The 18,511-nt window shown below is 40.3% G+C and overlaps 5 protein-coding genes across 11 annotated transcripts in view; 1 reads left to right on the top strand and 4 right to left on the bottom strand.

Annotated features, from left to right (window-relative positions):
- The window catches only part of sgsm2 (small G protein signaling modulator 2), a 46,086-nt gene extending 45,605 nt beyond the window's left edge, over positions 1-481 (bottom strand). For all 3 annotated transcript variants that reach the window (XM_062551830.1, XM_062551831.1, XM_062551832.1), the window contains exon 1: positions 252-481. In XM_062551830.1, coding sequence (XP_062407814.1) covers positions 252-311 — 60 coding nt within the window. In that variant the 5' untranslated portion in view covers positions 312-481. The remainder of the gene's footprint in view (positions 1-251) is intronic.
- A 673-nt stretch (positions 482-1,154) lies between these two features.
- tnfaip1 (tumor necrosis factor, alpha-induced protein 1 (endothelial)) lies at positions 1,155-4,847 on the bottom strand. 2 transcript variants are annotated; one of them, XM_062552859.1, is made up of 7 exons: positions 4,695-4,847; positions 3,679-4,030; positions 3,355-3,524; positions 2,872-2,955; positions 2,680-2,732; positions 2,392-2,587; positions 1,155-2,209 (listed from the first exon to the last, which is right to left on the bottom strand). In XM_062552859.1, the coding sequence occupies exons 2-7, from the start codon at positions 3,899-3,901 to the stop codon at positions 1,991-1,993; spliced, it is 945 nt and encodes a 314-aa protein (XP_062408843.1). In that variant the 5' UTR covers positions 3,902-4,030; positions 4,695-4,847; the 3' UTR covers positions 1,155-1,990. The 2 variants fall into 2 exon arrangements, with proteins under 2 accessions (XP_062408843.1, XP_062408844.1); XM_062552860.1 differs by having other exon boundaries at positions 4,704-4,837.
- A 413-nt stretch (positions 4,848-5,260) lies between these two features.
- On the top strand, positions 5,261-8,091 carry ift20 (intraflagellar transport 20 homolog (Chlamydomonas)). 3 transcript variants are annotated; one of them, XM_062552684.1, is made up of 5 exons: positions 5,261-5,364; positions 5,808-5,982; positions 6,820-6,905; positions 7,000-7,103; positions 7,209-8,091. In XM_062552684.1, exons 2-5 carry the CDS (start codon positions 5,856-5,858, stop codon positions 7,288-7,290), a joined length of 399 nt encoding a protein of 132 aa, XP_062408668.1. In that variant the 5' UTR covers positions 5,261-5,364; positions 5,808-5,855; the 3' UTR covers positions 7,291-8,091. The 3 variants fall into 3 exon arrangements, with proteins under 3 accessions (XP_062408668.1, XP_062408667.1, XP_062408669.1); XM_062552683.1 differs by lacking the exon at positions 5,261-5,364 and adding an exon at positions 5,563-5,583; XM_062552685.1 differs by lacking the exon at positions 5,261-5,364 and adding an exon at positions 5,638-5,711.
- A 137-nt stretch (positions 8,092-8,228) lies between these two features.
- tmem97 (transmembrane protein 97) lies at positions 8,229-10,396 on the bottom strand. The gene is made up of 3 exons (XM_062552682.1): positions 10,181-10,396; positions 9,891-10,035; positions 8,229-8,649 (listed from the first exon to the last, which is right to left on the bottom strand). Exons 1-3 carry the CDS (start codon positions 10,292-10,294, stop codon positions 8,375-8,377), a joined length of 534 nt encoding a protein of 177 aa, XP_062408666.1. The 5' UTR covers positions 10,295-10,396; the 3' UTR covers positions 8,229-8,374.
- Positions 10,397-10,681: 285 nt separating this feature from the next.
- Positions 10,682-18,467, bottom strand: si:ch211-167j9.5 (fibroblast growth factor receptor homolog 1). Of its 2 annotated transcripts, none has more exons than XM_062551929.1 (12): positions 18,234-18,467; positions 17,760-17,799; positions 17,370-17,463; positions 16,835-17,051; positions 14,401-14,539; positions 13,775-13,873; positions 13,515-13,675; positions 13,082-13,219; positions 11,679-11,790; positions 11,489-11,588; positions 11,205-11,304; positions 10,682-11,103 (listed from the first exon to the last, which is right to left on the bottom strand). In XM_062551929.1, the coding sequence occupies exons 2-12, from the start codon at positions 17,788-17,790 to the stop codon at positions 11,068-11,070; spliced, it is 1,227 nt and encodes a 408-aa protein (XP_062407913.1). In that variant the 5' UTR covers positions 17,791-17,799; positions 18,234-18,467; the 3' UTR covers positions 10,682-11,067. The 2 variants fall into 2 exon arrangements, with proteins under 2 accessions (XP_062407913.1, XP_062407914.1); XM_062551930.1 differs by having other exon boundaries at positions 17,370-17,418.
- Positions 18,468-18,511: the final 44 nt, after the last annotated feature.

Raw genomic sequence — 18,511 nt, 5'->3', positions numbered from 1 at the left:
CCACTATTCACTAAAGACTGAACAGAGAACGACTTGTTTGTTCAAACATATCAAACACCTAGGAGTTATTAGGCTTAACATCAAGCTTCCAGTGACAACAGCGATGCGCGCAACGTCTAATTTTGCAGTGAAACCATATTGAGAATATCGCTAGGCTTTGTCAGGATCACCCCACTGCAGATTTTACATGCATGACGTCCTCCCTGTTAAGAGTTGCACTAATTATAATGGCTGTAAAATTTTCCACTCACCTCTCTTTTCACATTCCATAGTAATTTTTCTTTAAATTCTTCATCTGTGGACGAACCCATGGCTGCTCGGTGTCGGTCGGTCAGAACAGGCAGTGCACGCTGTTTAACACCGACTGTGCTTCTCTGTCCCTCTCCTGTTTCAGTTTTCCTCTTTCCTTTTCACATAAATGTGGGTCTTGACAGATGAGCGTTGACGCATACACAAACCGCTGTAGAGCATCGCGAAGCCATCTTCGGCTCCTTCAGAATGACGCCACTACTGCGAGACCCGCCTCTGAGCCACTGTTGATCAATGGGCTAAATCACTTCACGCACCTTACGCCACAAGCCGCTCACCATTGACAGGCGACTTATTTTTAGCTCACCTATTTCTGTCAAGAATGAATATGGATATACTGGCTTAAGAGGTAAACAGCTCTTGGTTGTATACCCAAAGTTACATTGCGCGAAGCGCCACAGTAGCCAAATCATTAGTTGACTGAACAAAAAATGGTACACTAAATATGGCAAGCGTCATACAAGAAAAGCACCAAACGTGAGATGTTTGCCAACCCCGCCTTGCTTTTTGTGCTCAATCATCCCATTTTCGTCGCAAAATTACTACCATCTCAATTCAGATCTAGGCTATACACTAGATTTCTGTCTGGCAGATGCATTACAGTAGATATATAAATCTACAAATATATAGGGGGTCAGAACATGTATGCGAAACACTGGAATCTTTAAATCTCCCTGCAGAGATCAGATTTTACGGATTCTGAGATTGCATGTGCGGTGCAAACAATTCAGTGCGCCCACCTGTGGTACATTCAGAATCTCACAGGCATTGGTGGCCTTGAAATTATCGTTTTTAGTGTATATCCTCTTTATGATGCTCACTGCAAAAGCAGAACAGTGACACAATTTTGTAGCGATTATTTTTTTTATTATTGTTAATATTATTGTGCAATTCATTTAACATGGTCTTGTAATTTAAGGGAGCCCAGTTCACTTCAGCATGTCAGCCTTATTGAAATCCCTATGACCAAAACCACTGCATATTCACTACCTACAATAAATATGAAGTAAAACACAATCTTAAATTCCACAGTAAGTCACTAATTTCACATGGTAACCAATCTGACAGTAGCCTATAGAGGGAAAAATAACAAAAGTTCTTTGTGTATTGGCAGAAGTTTGGACATTCAGGTTCCACTCTACATAGTTCACGTCTTTGTGTTCTTTAAAAAAAAATCATCTTGAATCTATGGGGCAAGTGTATCTGAACATAGTGTATGATGTATTATGGAATTAAAAAAAAAAAAAACATTAAATAAAACTAGACCGTTGATCCTTAGTGAGTACATGATTTGACACTCAAAGGTGTACAACAACGGAAGTCACTCACCTGATTAGAGACAGACATAGAACAGTTAGACATATTTGATATAGTGTGCTATGTGGATTGTATTGCAATATCATTGTGCAGTTTTGTGGATAGAAATACCCACATTGAATAAGATCAGCAAAAAGTCAGAAGATAAAATAGAAACATTGACAAAGATCACAGTGATTTTGAAAACAGCAGCCCAAGCAACAGCAGAAAAGTCCAAAAGCAGCACCTCCTGCTGGCCTTCCAGTTAACAGTTGATTCTGGATTGCTGGGGTTTGCGGTCGTGAGTTTTTAGTGGCATAGTGAAGACGACGGAGGCACGGGGTGAACGAGTTTAAGGCGCTGCTTCCGGTCTGCTTTTGGACCGCTAGTGTCCCAGAGGTCGGTCGTCGTAGGTGCTGTATCTCTTGACGTGGATGCGGCGCACGCGCTCCCTCACCTCCACCGCCTCGTCGTCCTCGCTGTGGGAGCAGCAGTGGGCGCGGCGGCGCGTGGCTTCCAGGAGCGAGGTGTCCGGCACCGGGAGCGTCTCGTAGAGCAGCGCGTTCAGCGTTTCCTCGTAGATGCGAGCCTCAGGGAATTCCACCTGCGCGCACACACGCCAAAAACAAATAAAATGGAGGTCACGCAGCAAAAACAAGCAAGTCAATCAGTAACTAAACCCATATGAAGAGAAAAACACCACCGTGTCCTTTATTAAAATGCACTTTCATAAGAACAGATGCAGAAAAAACTTGTATAATGGGGTCCACAAGATGCCCATCTTACCTTGATGTGCTTCTTCTCAGTGGCGTAGACAATGGACGTGCAGCAGACTTCGGCAAGCTTGCGACCCTGTCCATAGAAGGACCAGCAGCAAATCTCATCACCGATCACGTCCTTCAGGAAGAGGACGCGACCATTGTAGCTCAGGGACAGCTTCTCAAACAGCTCAATGTTTTTAAGGAGATGGTCATCTGAATTACTGTGAAAAAAGGGTCAAGTGTTATTTCTTACATGAAATTTACATGGTCATGAACAAAAGTCTAACATTGTGGTATTCTTGCGTCCTTTTACCTTGTGTAAGAAAATTTGTTGTTGCTTCGATTGTAGAGCAGTTTTACAACAGGCTGTAAAGAAAGAGAAGTAACAGATGTCAAACACTGCTTTTTCTAGAGAGGGGACACTGTCATTTCAGGTCATAGATGCCTTACTGAATCCAAACATTTGCGGAGATTCAATTCTGAAAGGCTGTGCGCCCTCTTTCACCTTGGTGCAGCCTTGGATTAGTCTTTCCTCCTCTTTTGGCGAGGTGATGACCGGGATGACACAGACAGCCTTCTCTTTATTGTCCTGTCGGTCAGAGCAAACAGGCAATTTCCAGAGAGCACAACAGAAAAAAAGCCAGCTTTATATCAGCAACAATAAACAAGCCATTTATCTCATTCCAGAAAAGTGACTTGTCTAATTATAGTCTTCAAAACGGTACAAGGGCTTATGTCATTTCTTAAAATACTGCATTCAGTAAACCTCATTAAAATGGCATAAATAATCACTGCCCAAAATACAACGCAATACAACAGTCTCTGCGATATACCTCTGGAAATAAACATTTCATCGTCATGCCAACTACAGTAGGATTTTTCTGCCTAAAGGTAACGTATGAGTGGGGGGGGCTTAAATCATTCTCTCGGTCTCTCCATCTCTTTGTCTGGCACATGGTCACAATCAGGCCATCCGTCACACACCAACCTGGAGAGCTCTCTGGCACAGGTCCACCAGGCCTTGGATGAGGTAATACTTGGCCTCGGCCTGCAGCTCCATGATGCCCTGCCGGTTCTTGGGCAAGGTGACACTGCCATCCCGCAGGTAACTTAGGATCGTGCCAAAGTGTTTCCCACAGCGGTCAATGAGGATCCAGCCTACACACAAAGCATCCAAACACTGATGAAAATCTGATTTGCTGAAACATTTGTAAGGTGAGGTATTTGCTTAGAAACGACGAAGCAAAAAGAATGATTTCATAATACAAATCTCTTTGTTTGTAGTTGCATAGGATATAGAGCACAACTTTACCCTCCTTGTCTGTGAACACCTCCATCTTGCCACTGAACATGGTCTTGAGCAAAGAGTCCTGCTTAGTGAGCACTTGCAAGGTGGAATAGAAAAGTGTGCCTCCGACGTTCAGCCGAACATACTTATTGCCGAGGCCGACAGCCCCCCGGTAGCTGCAGGTGTTTGTCTTGGGACAGGCTAGCGGCCCCGTCTGCAGAGAGTGGAGGCAGCCCTCTGCGGACATGTCCCTCTGGAGGTAGATAACTACCCTGCAGACGATGGGCCTGATGTCTCCCGCCGTGGTGACTGCTGCTGGGGAGGCTACCAGAGCCTGTTTCTGTTGAAGAAGCTGCTCATATCTACACACACAGGACTGAACACCACAGAAGAGATACTAGTCAGGAGTGATTTAATGTCCAGATACATTTTTTTTTTTAAAGAGCAAGGTGAACTGTAAGACACCTTAATAATGTATTGGTGCAATGAGCATTTCAGCACACCTTCACTTGAAGTAGTTCACCACATAATTCACAACAGTACATTTACCACCTACCACCAAGGTATAGGTCTTATGACAATATCTTACTTAAGGAACAACGTTGGGTCGCTTGAAGATAAGGATTACCCACTCTAAAACCAAGTATTTATAAGCTTCATGTAAGGCCACGATGACAGCTATACATGCTTTTACATTTCTGATGTTGGGAGGGGCAACTGTTAAAAGTTATTTACATGTGTCCGACGTTTAACGTTACGAATTAACATTATGTAGAGTGTAATGACAAAAGGCGATTCTGACCACGCCACTCTTGTTATTGGTCAGATGGTAAAATCAACATGCCATGTCAATTAAGCCAGCAAGACAGGTAAAACAACAAACTAGCATTAGCTAAAGTTGGCTAACAATATAATGTTAGCTAATTAACATTGCGCCTAACGTTATCTAACTTCAGGGCATATATCAGTACATTTGATTATGTATTTCAGATATGTTGATCTGAAACACCTAATTGTATGACCACACGTACTTAACTTACATATCTCACTTTGTTTGAAGTGTCCGAAAGTCGAGATTACAAGTCAGCTTGTTGTTTCGCAGTTTGACGAAAGTCGCTTTTGTAGTTTTTTACAGAAGAAGTATTTCCTACAAATCCCAACGAGCAGTTTTACGTTTCCGGTTGTTTCGTTCCTTTTCGTTCCACGGAAGGCAAAAACCCGTACCAAAATATATCAAATCAATGTGATATTAAATAAATTTCAGTTGCACTGATTGCTTTTGCTATTGCTATTGCCCGAAGTCCGTTTAGCTTTAAAGAAAATAAATGTGTACAATCTAACTGGACAAATAACATGTATGTTTTGGTCTTGCGTTGGTATCGCCCATGGGAATGGTTCATGCTGTAATTGGGGTATTTATTTGCAACTAAATGCTTAATGCAGTATTGTAATAACTGTATTGAATACAGTATCGTTCCATTAATGTCGTAAGACATTTTAAATGATGTATAATATGACTTAATCCTCCTATGATCCCCAACTGTGTCATACTTAGTAGGAAATAAAATAAATAACCCCCCCTGTAGTTGAGAGAAAGTTTAGTGGACTAGACCGTCGCCTTAGCAGCATCTGCAGCTGAAGTTGACTTTGTTGAACAGATTCCAGAGTGCCACATAGAACTAGCCTACTCAAGTCAAATCAAATATAAAGGTAGGACATCACATGGGTAATTTTTCCATGGATAGACACAGTAATTGTTTATGGACTGTTGAACACACTGAACGCCGACAACCTGTATATTGCCAACGCTGTCATAATAGTTAATAGTTAACCGTATTTAGCTTGCTTAGCTAATGTTAGCTAACGTTATCTATGAAGCCTGCTGCTGGCCAACGACACCGCCTTGCCATATCTAGCAATGAATGAGAGGTTTTTTTTTTTTTTTACAAATTTGCTGAGAAATCAATGGAAAACTAGTATCGTTAGAGGTGGTAAAGCTTACTCTGTTGAAGTTGCAACATGTAATCTAATGTTCAGATGGCGGAATTTGACTAACGGTATCACAAATTGCCAACGTTAGCTATGTTCATGTTAACACAACGTAAACAGACCTGTGGCAAGAACGGTACTGACAATCTGCTTCTTCTTCTCAGAATCTAAAGTTCTATCAGATTACCCAGGGTGGGTTAAGGCCTAAGGCCATGGCTAAAGATCCACTGGAAGAAGCAGGCCTTCATTTTGATGAACTTAATAAACTAAGAGTGTTGGAACCGGAGGTGAGCCAGCAGACCACCGAACTCAAAGAGGAATGCAAGGATTTTGTGGACAGTAAGTGCACTTTGGGAGTAACAGCAGTGATGTTAAAAGTGGTGTTAATGTTAAAATGCATCTTTGCATTGCATTGTGTCTATTCAGTACAATAATATTATCACTCTTGTCTGTTAAAATAATTACAGTCTTTCAAGGTAGTAACATGTAATATGGATTACTTAATCAAATCAAACCAACTACACCAGGTTACATTAGAAATATATATAATCACATTTAACATGATCAAAGATTTATTGATTGCATTATTATTATGCCTTTAAATAATACACTTCTATTCTCTCTCTCTCGACCCTCATTTGATTGATAGGCAGAGTGCAAAGTCTTAAGTCTAACTAAAATTATGTATTAACTATTATTTAAAACCATGGATAAGACCTTAAACGCAAACATTGGTCAATGCTCCCACATGTAACATGATGGCTGTAGTTCATGCACAAGAACTTAACGACAGACGACATCCAATTAATCTAAAACCAACAGAAGGGGCCATGCCCTTATCAATGACAACGGCATTACATATTATAATAGAAGGCATTCTGGGTGCACATTGGCAATGTATTTTGTATTTCAAGTGTAGGATCAAAATGAGTTTGAAGCTGTTATTTTAAGGTAAAATAAAGCATTGTGTTGCTTTAAAGAGAGAATATTTGTGAAACAATGTGTCAGTATCTTGATGTTTATTTACATTTTAGTATTTTATTTTAAAGCAATCCAAAAACATTCAGATTATGTTACATTGTTTTGTAATTCAATGGATCTTTATGGTCTGTATTCAGTAGTGGGTTACATTTCAAAGTAATCTAATCCAACACTGCGCTTTATTTTGGAAAACAGAAATTGGACAGTTCCAGAAAACAGTTGGTGGTCTAATAGAGTTGGTTGATGAACTTTCCAAGGAGACCGAGACAGAGAAGATGAAGGTAAGGAATGGGTGATGTCAGTCATTGTCATATGAGTGCAATGCTGTCTGCAAACCTGAGTGCAAACCTCTCTACATATACACATCTCTTACAGGCTATTGGGGCCAGGAACCTGTTGAAATCTGTGGCAAAGCAGCGAGAGGCCCAGCAGCAGCAACTTCAAGCTCTAATTGCTGAGAAGAAGATGCAGCTTGAGAGGTATACCATTGATTGTTATTAACACATTTTGTTTTACATTTCCCTCAGTAAAGACTTGGTATGAATTCTAAACATTTCACTACTATTTTCACCTTCCTGTTCTAGATACCGAATTGAATATGATGCGTTGTGTAAAGTTGAAGCGGAGCAGAATGAGTTCATAGACCAGTTTATTCTGCAGAAGTGACCGGACCACGGAGGACTTAAGGATTCCAGGGTTCCACTTTAATTTTTAATTTAATTTGTGTTTTATTCTTAATTTGTGGACAGCAAGCCAGGCAAAACTTGAATACCAAGAGGCCTCAGACAGAAAAGTATTCAGTTCTGTCTTATCTACAGCTAGTAGGTCAGTTATCAAAACTTACACAACATTAGAAATCTCAACAAGCCTCTGATGCCAAGTCATTGACGTCTCCCCTTTTCCCCATGTTATCAAGCATTGAGTGCTTGAGCATCGCAGGGATTCCACTAGTGATGTATTTGCCCCATTATGTTTTGGAGAGGCAAATATAAATCTTATAAATACTATTTATATATAGAGGAATTTATTTATACTATTTATACCGAGGGGTTATGATGTAAAGCGCACATTGTTTTTTACCACTGAGGAAAATAATACAAACTACAGTATTTGCATGTTGCTGTTAATAATTTTTGAAATTCAAAGCCTTTATGGAATACAAATTTCCTCATTATAATGTGTACTTTCTAACCCACAATGTAAGAGATTCCATTATAACTCCTATCCATTTCATCATATTGTTTGTTTTACTCATGGGACCACACCAAAAACATTGCTCTCAGGAGGGACATTTAAAGTTCAGGAAAGTTTACAAACATTCAAATTTGCGACCATTGTTTTTGTTTTTGTTTATTGCATAAAAAGTAATTGTACAAAAATTACAAATCCCCTCTGTCTTATGTGTAATGACATGTAGACACATTTCACATTATAGTGAAATATACTTGAATAAATCTTTTGCAGAGATTCTTTGTCTTTTCCTTGAACAGTCTTGATTGTGCAGTGGTTGGAAGCAATTCTGAAGCCTGATCTGAGTGAATTTAACAGTCAACTATAAGTTAACAGTCAATTAATGTGTTATGACACTGCCATCTATTCACTACCGGTACAATGTCTCACTAGCTTCACCTGAGCTGTTATAGATCCCACATTTATAAATAGATTATGCTCTAAACCAATTTTGTATTGCTGTAAGGAGTACATCACAAATTCACATGTGTGTCACACACAAGGAGTTGTGACATGACCTCTACTTCACTTTCTTCGACTTTGATTTGGACCTTCCTCCCTGAGAGGCGCCTGTATATGTTGAGCTGAAGAGCATCGTTAGTAGCAACATAACAGGGACTATGAGGTATGGCGCGTAAATGGACATCAGAGTGAGGCGCTCCCGCATGGTCTGAGGCCCAGGATGGGGGGTCTGAGGGAACTGATGGAAGAGCACGTAACTCAGGATGGGTACTAGGGTTGTGGCCACATGAGCAGAGTACACAATTGCCGGGGTCCTGATCCACTTGCAGCCTCCTGTGGATGAGAGAAGATACTATACTCCGCTATACTGTAGTAGTGAAACACATTCAAGACATGTGTGTGTGTGTGTGTGTGTGCGCATGTATAAACACTGTAAGAAATACAGTCACATTAGTCTTGGTAACATGAGAATAAATCGAGAAATAATTTCGTATGACCAGAAAGCTACGAATTTAATATCGTAAATGTACCACTAGGTGGCAGCATGTCAATGCTAATCAGAGTCCAGTTCTCCCCTCATTCATTTCCCAGCCTAAAATTCACTGCACCGACCGATTGCCAGGGTTTCTGATAGTGAGTAGGCCTGGTAAATTCGATTCTTTTTAAGGACTCGGGTTATTCTGAGTCACTCACTCAACTGATCCGGGTTATGCAAGTCACTTGAGTCATGAGTCAGTATTGCTAAATCGCCAAGAAAACGCAGTCCTAGCCCCATTGTCTCTAACCACTAACATAGTAGAAAGTGCGGACTCACTATTTAGATCTGGTATTCTTGAATCTGCAATGTTACTGGCTACACCAAACCTACAATACCGTAATTTCTCGACTATTAGCCGCGGCTTATACATGGATTTAGCAAAATTTCTTCAGCTTTGAGGTTAATACAGGGGGGCAGTTAATATGGTGTTGGTATGGTTAATTGTTTCTTTTAACTTGCATAAAACACTATCCTGCGGCTTATACACAATGCGGCTTATATGCGGGAAATTACTGTATGTCTAGGCTTGATTCAGAACAGTATTTTATTTCAGAAGTGAAAGAATGGCGTTTGTTGTGGATTTGCATTTCACCCTGACACTAAAATTATTCAAGACGGACATGTATATCGATAGTCTGACGTTTTAATTGACTTGTCTCGGGTGTGCGGTGGAGTGAGTAAGACTGTTGTTGATGTCAGACTGATGTTACCGTAGAAATGCGTTAGCTCAGAACCAGCGTTAGCAAAGGGGGGCGCTGCAACAAGGAAGGTGCTAAACGCGATAAAAAACGGTCTCCACCGACCTATATCACCTCGGTAAAGTTGGAAATGAAATCCTATGTCCAACATTCCGAACTATTCCTTTAAGATGTCTGTGTGTGGCACTGTTTATCATTTTAAATTAGATTGTAGTAGGACTCAACTGATCCGGGTTAATGATGCTAGAGATTCGCGACTCATGGGTTAATTTAAAGACACGGGTTAAAGATCCGAGTGAGTCAGGACTCAACCAGCTCTAATAGTGAGTACTACTAACCTTTCCAAAATGCATATGCAGCAACAGGGAAGAAGGGAAGTTGTACAAGAGCCTCACAAAATATGAAGGATTTAAACCACACAGGAGGGTCCAGCATCATTGGATCTTTGTATTCAGCGGCGTACCATCGCATTAATTGTTTAGCCTGCAAAATACGTTGTTACAGATAACATTTTGTTGTCATTTATTGCGGTAGGCCTACAAACAAATAGCATGAAGCTGTTTGAATGCAAAGATGTCGTAGGCTAGTAGCCTAAGCCTAGGCTAATATTCATTCAGAAGAAACTCACCGCTTGAGGGAACACATGCTCCGGTAGTAAGGCTTGGAAATCGATGAATAAAGTTATTGGGATGTGGGAGGCAAAATACAAAAAATAAATAATCTCTAATATGCGGATAACCATTTTGACTGGAGAAGGATTTGGAAATCTCAGACAACGCTACACCAAAGACAATACATGTAAAATAGGCTGTAATATTCTTCCTGATCAAGTGAAAAGGGTGGGGATCTGTCACTGTATAGCGTGGCTTCGCTTTCATTCAATTGGCTCATTCTCTCAGTTGATTTGAACAGGGGCGTTGCGGAAGCGGCTCATTGGCTGTTTTCAGCTGTGGGTAGGCTACAGCCCTTTCTCAGGACAAGGGGCAAAATGTAGGCTACTTGTTGGCAGTTCATGTAGGTCGGATAGTACAGAGTAATTTCCTCCTCATTTGTATCAGAGACTTTAGATTACAGGATTTATATTGTATCGAGTTACAAAACTACAAAAGAGAGAGAGCAGGCCTATGCGTCCCATAAAAAAATAATAATTTATTAAAACAGCAGACAGTTAAGGCTCAGCCTCAAGGACAGTCAGTCCAAAAGATCATAGTACAGAGATAGTCATGTACAAAGATTGATAGTGGAGTGACACTGAACTTAAGTGACAAGACAGTAAAACACCTGACAGCAAACTACCATAGTGCCATATGTGATAGGCCCACATGGTTGGCTACATATTGTATTTTCTTTTATACACAGTGAAGTGTAAAAAACAGTATACATAGACGTTCCTTTCTGTCAGCAGTTCTGAACAATGAGCCCAAAAGAGTTCAATTTCCCCTGCACCAATATCAACAACAACACAACGTTTGCCCTGACTGATGAGGCCCACACATCGTCAGACAAAGACAGGAGTCAGGCCTCTATGGCTGAGCCAACATCCACGTAGTCCTACATGGTGAAAAGGGAAAAAACAAAAAGTTGGTATTTTATCAATGGCACCAGATAGTAGGCAATAGGCCTATAATGAAAGAGAATATAAAGGCACCCACTGAATCGTTTTCCAGCACGTTCTCTAAGGTTCTAACAATATCAGTGAAGGATGGCCTTGATGTGTAAGGTTCCTGCCAACAGTCTTTCATTATTTGTTGTCTGTGGAAAATGAGAAGTAGACTGTGTTGGATCCTTTCAGAACTGTAGCCTATGCATACATTTGGCGGTCAACATGTGAGGGACAAAGCCAAAAATATATTAATTTCAAATGATTATCTCAAATGAACACACCACATTTCACTTCCTAGATCTATCAAGTGAATGTGGTGGTTTTCTTACTCACATCTCTGGTCTACAGCTGTCTGGACCAACGTTTCTGTGTCCAGCACAGATGTGATACACCACCTCCTCAGACGTCTCCAGGTTTGGATACGGCAGGGTTCCTGAGGCAGTTAACGCTGTTATTCAAGTGGTCAGCACAACCAAATGTACAGAGAAAGGATGAAAGATGCATGGAGGGGCATGGAGCTTACCAAATGATTGCATCTCCCAAAGCACAATGCCATATGCCCAGACATCTCCTTTGAAGCTGTAGTAGTTGTTCCTGAAATACTCAGGTGGGTACCAGCGCAAAGGCACACGCTCCTGTTTCAATGCATCGCAAAAATATTTTTCATTATTTTTTTGGTGTGTGTGTAAATGATCACTGTGGTTCATGCTTCTCACGTTTATTTCAGAACACTTTGAAAAATGTTTTTTTCTTGTTTGGTGTGAAGTCATGGGTTGTCACTGTTAGCCACACTGGTGTGCATCAAAGAGAGCCTGATTTTGCGCTGGCGCTAAAGTGCAAACCAACAGCCTGCAGTGTACATCTAACAAAACCAAATTGATAAGGCTAAGCTGAAACCTGGAACAAAACTACATCTTCTTTTTTCTGTCAAAACAGAAAGAGATGTGAGGGTTTTGGTTCAAGGTTTAAATGACTTGATTTGATGGTAAACGGAAGAAGATGGGTGATATGAGAAGGAGATTTCATTTTAATCTGGCACTGCAGACTGTCTTTTTCTCTGTATCGGTCTCCTTCTGTTCTCCATTTGTACCTCTGATGAGATCATTCACTCCCATGTATTTGCTTATCACTGTTATGCAGAAAATACTCAACATGACCTGTCACTCCTACCTGATGACTTTACTATATTTCTGCTGGCCTCAGGTATATTTCAGTCTGAAAGATCAACACCTTCAGCTCAATCTCCAAAACTAATCTCCAGCTAATACAGCTATTCCCCAACAGATCAGCATCCAGCCCGGCTCATCTTCACTGACCCCTTCTAAAACGGCACCCAAATTGGGTATAACAAATTGAATATGTAGCCTCAGTCACAAAACCTCACCATCACCATCTCATACAATATTCGGTAGATTACGTACATCTAACACAGTATGCCACACAACTTTAAATGGCTAATTTTAATGGTAATGTAATGTTTATTTATGTCATTATAAGTCACTTTAGACAAAAGCGTCTGCGAAGAACTAGAAGCATAAACTATAGTTTAAAAAAAATCCATCTCATTTATATCTACCCTGCAATGAAAATTACATTTATACCACCAGTTCCATTCTCTGTTTGACTTTGCTTTCTCACTGTGCCTTAATATTTGCTACAAATTATATTACATTGAGCATAGCTGAAAGGCAAATAATGTGATTAACAGAATGTGTTAGATATGAAAGGACCCTTCAACAAGTATGCTGCATTGGCATAGTTTGAGTATGGATTATAGGCTACAGCAAAAATATAATCGTGACATGGAACAATTATAACAGTTTTCTTAATCATTCTACTCAACTTCAGATCCAGCAGCTCACTCACATGTGACAGGCCTAAGTGTGCTCTGAGCTGTGCGGTGTAATGTGGGGGCACACGGCTGACCTTTCGCTGTTTCTTGTGGGTGCTGCGTCGGCTCCTCATGCGCGTCAGGTCCCTGGCCAGACCGAACTCGGCCACCTTCACCTCCCAGGGGAACCGGCTCACCATGATATTCCGTAAGGCAAGGTCACAGTGCACTATCTGTATCACACAGGAGAGAGACGATGGAACTCTCCTTCTTTCTCTCCTCCTTTCTTTCTTTTCTTTCTTTACTGTAAACACTGTAAGCTCTCTACTTTGTGCTTCAGCTGTAAAAGTACACCAATTAAGCCTTTGCTTTGTTCAATTATTTATGAACAGTGCGCAACAGATTGTCCACTTGGGATCACTTTTTTTGTTGTTGTTGAGCAGGGTCTTGGTGTACTCCTTCGCAGAATGAGTACCAAGGACGAAGCAGCAAGTGAAGTTTGTGAAAATGTGTTGTAAATCTGGTTACCATTTTGGAGCGCACATGCTCCATTGCCAGGGCTATGTGGTAAGAAGAGATGGTGAAGAGGTTTTGCAGCTCGGGGTCTGAGAACAGCTTGTCTCGTTGCGTCTGCAGGAAATTACGCAGCGTCCCGTAGCTCACAAACTCCATGATCAGCATATAGGGTTCTGACGGAGCAGAGGAGCGCACGTTTGAATAGAGTACATGTTCGAAGAATCTGTGAAAACGTCACTCATTTGTCTGTGGTTAAGGGGAAGTCATCATACCCTCCACGCTGTTCCATTCCAACAGCTGTAGGACGTTTTTGTGGTAAAGCAGCTTTCTCATGATCGACGCCTCCACCTCAACCTGTTTGGGACTGACCCCTGCGGAAACAGTCCACAAGTGCCTGCATCATGTCTACACTAGACTACTGAACCACACGCTACATGAATTACTATTAAATATTAAATCTGAACTTTCAAGACAACTTTCAAATTTGCCTTAGGAAGATTATTTAATTACCCAATAGGTCAAGAGTGGGAGTTCTGTTGTTAAAGGATATCACATAATTTAGCCATAGGTAAGAGGCCTGGGGGCTGAGTATTGCTTTAAATGATGTACAGTAAAACAATAGATGTACACCAAGTTTCCCTTTCTTCCATTCTGTTGTGTCCAATAATGTGTCTTGCCATCTAATACACAATTGAATGTGAATGTATAGCTATAACCTATACATACACACACACACACACACACACACACACACACACACACACACACACACTCACACTCACACTCACACTCACACTCACACTCACACAAACACACACAGTGTGTGTGTATATGGTTATGGTTATGGTTATTGTTATTTAGCAGATGCCTTTCTAACAATTTGGTAATGAAAAAACACCTTCTTTGGAGATTTTGCAGGTGATCAGTGAGTGGCCTTTGCATGTGCCACGAGTCATTTTAGCTTTATAGAAGACGCCCTCTTTCCCAGCCTTGATGAGCTGAAGCAGATTCAGGTCCATCCTAGTAACATTGGGAGCCTGGGGATAAATGGATAGGAATGGATTAATTACACAAAGATTGTGATGAACAATAATCTGTATCTGTAATTTCCAGTCTATTAACCAAGGTTTATACATTGACTTTGCACGTTTTCTTCTGCTATGAGGTTAAAGGAGCTCTAAGCGATGTTACGCATTTTCTAAACTAAAACATTTTTTTTGTCACATACAACAAACAGCCGCTGGTGGCCTGAATACACTGTAAAAAAAAAAAGAAGAAGAAGCGGTCTTTGTGGACAGGGTCCAAAAAATGTCAACACAAACAACCTTCCTCTCCATGAAAACATTACAAACTGTTATTACAAGCCGGCCAATCACGGATGAAGTGCAGGTTTAGGAGAGTTTCAATGGCACGGGAGGGAGGGAGTAGCGAGCTAGCTCTCTGTTCTGTTTGAACGTCAACAGAAGTGACGTTACCCAACATCGCTTAGAGCACCTCTAATAGACAGTGGTGTGCTATGCACAATACATTCCTTTTCTTCATCCTTCCTTCATTGATCTGATTCTGAATAATTCTTCTATTGGACACTGCAATTAATACACGGGTGAAGTCAAAGACAGTTTTTTTTTTTAATCGGCATGAAACATCACTGTGTGCAATGCAGATAATACACAGGAGATTATTGTGGCAGCTTCGGGTAGTCCCCACCAGTATGTGATTAACAGTGATTTTGTAATTATAACACTAATGAAACATGGACACAGCAATGTTATTATAAAGTAATTTGGCTGTGCACTATAAACAACCTCATCAGTCCATTTTTCTAAAGCTGTGAAGAATTTAAATACCCTTCTGTTTTAGATACCATTTAGAAACTGCTAGCAACTTCTCTCTCTTTTAGGCCACACCAAACATCTGGTATCTTCTGCTTGAATGCACTGTGGACAAACCTTTGAAAAACCTTGACAACTTACTAGGAAGTGACTGCACTATACCTTTTCTTTTGTATCCTAATAACAAAATACTTGCACAACACAGTAGCCTATACTTTCAGCGGTTTACAAATTGTTGAATTACATATGGCATTAATGCCGTTGTTTAACTGATACTTTCTTTTTCATTTGTGTTGACTGTTATTTTACATGGTTGCGGTCATCGGCATTTCGTGTGAGTGCAATGATCGCGGAAATATCTGACTGACCAAGTATTATTGCATACACACACACACACACACACACACACACACACACACACACACACACACACACACACACACACACAAACACACACACACAGTTGCGCAAATGAATGTGGAACGTGAAACTAGGGCGCTAAAAGAGTGCAGATGTCCACCAAAGGCCAAATGTGGTATCTCACTTGAGCAATGGTGTCACTAAATTCATAGATCCGGTCCAAAATGAGTAAGTTCCTGTGATTTCATAACAATCCGACCACATATTTTTGTACAATCATGCTTACAGAAAAAAAAACTGGTAGAGATAAAAAAAAAAAAAAAAAAAAAAAAAAAACTACACCAAACAAACAACCCCATTGGAGGAGGTAATACTGTACACTGATTTAACACTGATAATAATAATAAAAAAGGAATATTTAATATCAAGGGGGCTTTTTGTTGTATGAAATAAGATTGGATAGTACGGGAAATACCGTTTTGTTTAAATTACTTTGCCCAAGGGTGTATATCTGTCTCAAACTCCGTTGTTGAATTTCCCTCATTATTGAAGAGGGGAATTCAACAACGGAGTTTGAGACAGTTATATAAAGGCAAAGGCATTCATTATAATGGCAGCAATAATTTAAATACACATAAAATAAAATCACATCTTTAAATATATGTATGTTTGTAAACTATAACTATGACTTTAAATATACCTTTCAACAATGACCATTTTTCAAAATAAACAAAGAAAAAAGCATTCTTTATAAACAAAATCAACATGGAATCCATGTGAAAATATATAAATTATTATAGTTTTACAATTTATTTGTGACTATGCTTACAAAAAAAGCATAGTGTTCACCTCCCCTAGGAGTTTCTGTGATGGAAATATTTTCTGTCTTAGGTCCTTTGTTTAACATGACGCTCCATCAACATTTCAACTAACATTAACTCGCTTTAGTCCCTATTTAGACCAACTCATAAGCACATACAGGGGCCTAATTCCCATGTAATCAGATTATACCTTTTCAGTAATTCCGTGGATTACACTTCTAATGACAGATTTAGTCATGTACCGAATAATTACTAGCTACAAGAAGGAGGTGGCATTTTCACTGTAATGAATAAGCAACATTTTAAGTATGGTGTCTACCTGTGGCGAGGGCCTCCACGGATTTTGCCATGTTTTGACCCTAGACAGTCGGCCTTGGGTGTCACTGGGGTCCACCATGCCGGGCAGGGGCTGAGGCACGCTAGCTTGCAGGGGTGGGGAGTCTGTTTCCATCACTGCTGTTGGAGGGGGGACATTTATCAGCGGACGGCCAAGTCCTCGACGCAAGTCGTCAATGGTCCTCCTCAAGGAGCGAAATCTGACCAAAAAAAAAAGCAAAAAAGCAAATCCCAATAAAAAGTTTTAAAAAATTATAAAAAAATAAAACACAACAGAAATTAGTGAATGAAAGAGAACATGTTTATTTAGTTGTGCCATTCTACTGCGTTTCCTGCATAAGGAAAGTGTTAATTAATGGGATTTCTGAATACACATACAGCTTTTTTTATTTCTTTTTAAGTACAGGGGATTTTGATACTGTAGCATATGCTAAAATCGAAGATGAGATGACTTGGTCTCAATAGTAAATTTGTATGTTTTAGAGAAGTTCTTTTCTCTTGTTTTAAAAGAACCTTACTTCTTTATCCAAATGCCTCCCAGCACCAAGATGGCAAAGACGGTGACGGCTGAGATGACAATAAGGATGAAGTGGTTAGTGTCCAGCTCAGGGCCTGTGATGGAGGGGTCAAGGGTCAGTACATAAATGACACGCACAAGCTCTGGCCCACGTTCTCTTTGCGTGCGTGCAAAAGTGCACACCAGACGAGCGCATCAGGCCATGTAGAGACCACTTATACGAGCAGAAACCACAACACACGCGAACAGCCACTGTGCTGGAAATTGACCATCACAAACGGATGTATTGTTAGTCTAGACACTAATAGGCACGGAATAATGTAGACAAAGACCAAAAAAGGCACTTTAATAAACACAACCACAGGATGAAGAGACATCAATTTAAACTTACCTGGAGTTGTTGTATTGTTACCTGAAGTCATATCCGCATTCTGTGTGAAGTTAAGGTACAGAAAGGCATTAGATTGAATTTTCTTGAATTTCCCCTTGGGGATCAATAAAGTATCTATCTATCTATCTATCTATCAATCTAGATTATATACAGTAAAAGGTGGATGAGATTATGCCAAAGAGCAGCACACAACAATACACAGAGTAGATGATTTGAAATAAGACCCAAGGATGTGAAATAGTGTGGAAACAAAGTCAAATGTGAAGTTAAAGGTAGTGAATAATACACAGTAGTGTCACATTTCTTGTAAGAGATTTTTACTTGATGCAGAATGTCTGTGATGTTCTAGATAGGCCCATGTGTATTGTTTCCTTCATCGTTTAACACACAACTGGTACTGTCACTAGTGTATACCATAATCATTATTATTCCACATTTATTATTATACTGTACTTTGATATGTTTCTTACTCACCTCTAATCATCTCTTGAACAGGAGTACACAGCTTGGTGGTCCACGCATGGTTGTTATCTCACAAAATGACGCTAGATTTGAAAAGTCAGTCATTTCTCATCCAGAATTCTACTGCTACTACAACTCCAAGCACCTCGGTGAGAAGATAACAATGCTGCCAGTAGACAGACAAAAAGGACGAGCGTGAGAGAGAGGGAGAAACGATGAGAAACGAAGCGTGGCACCTGTGGCTGTGTTGCTAGTCACTAGTGGAGCTTAGAGACTGGGTGTTGCTTTTT

Source organism: Sardina pilchardus, chromosome 13, assembly GCF_963854185.1.
Source record: "Sardina pilchardus chromosome 13, fSarPil1.1, whole genome shotgun sequence".
Classification (NCBI taxonomy): Eukaryota; Metazoa; Chordata; class Actinopteri; order Clupeiformes; family Clupeidae; genus Sardina; species Sardina pilchardus.
This window is presented reverse-complemented; position numbering and strand designations above follow the sequence as displayed.

What these genes read in the sequence shown, in the direction of transcription:
- tnfaip1 (XM_062552859.1), bottom strand. Translation starts at nt 3,901, where the DNA reads ATGTCCGCAGAGGGCTGCCTCCACTCTCTGCAGACGGGGCCGCTAGCC. An exon ending in AACAAATTTTCTTACACAAG is followed by an intron (nt 2,588 to 2,679) that starts GTAAAAGGACGC and finishes CTTTTTTCACAG; the next exon opens with TAATTCAGATGACCATCTCC. An exon ending in CTGAGAAGAAGCACATCAAG is followed by an intron (nt 2,210 to 2,391) that starts GTAAGATGGGCA and finishes GTGTGCGCGCAG; the next exon opens with GTGGAATTCCCTGAGGCTCG.
- ift20 (XM_062552684.1), top strand. Translation starts at nt 5,856, where the DNA reads ATGGCTAAAGATCCACTGGAAGAAGCAGGCCTTCATTTTGATGAACTT. An exon ending in ATGCAAGGATTTTGTGGACA is followed by an intron (nt 5,983 to 6,819) that starts GTAAGTGCACTT and finishes TTTGGAAAACAG; the next exon opens with AAATTGGACAGTTCCAGAAA. An exon ending in AAGAAGATGCAGCTTGAGAG is followed by an intron (nt 7,104 to 7,208) that starts GTATACCATTGA and finishes TTCCTGTTCTAG; the next exon opens with ATACCGAATTGAATATGATG.
- tmem97 (XM_062552682.1), bottom strand. Translation starts at nt 10,294, where the DNA reads ATGGTTATCCGCATATTAGAGATTATTTATTTTTTGTATTTTGCCTCC. An exon ending in AGCATGTGTTCCCTCAAGCG is followed by an intron (nt 10,036 to 10,180) that starts GTGAGTTTCTTC and finishes CGTATTTTGCAG; the next exon opens with GCTAAACAATTAATGCGATG. An exon ending in TGCATATGCATTTTGGAAAG is followed by an intron (nt 8,650 to 9,890) that starts GTTAGTAGTACT and finishes TCTCATCCACAG; the next exon opens with GAGGCTGCAAGTGGATCAGG.
- si:ch211-167j9.5 (XM_062551929.1), bottom strand. Translation starts at nt 17,790, where the DNA reads ATGACTTCAGGTAACAATACAACAACTCCAG. An exon ending in CGTGGAGGCCCTCGCCACAG is followed by an intron (nt 14,540 to 16,834) that starts GTAGACACCATA and finishes ATTTATCCCCAG; the next exon opens with GCTCCCAATGTTACTAGGAT. An exon ending in CCCACAAGAAACAGCGAAAG is followed by an intron (nt 11,791 to 13,081) that starts GTCAGCCGTGTG and finishes GCATTGAAACAG; the next exon opens with GAGCGTGTGCCTTTGCGCTG.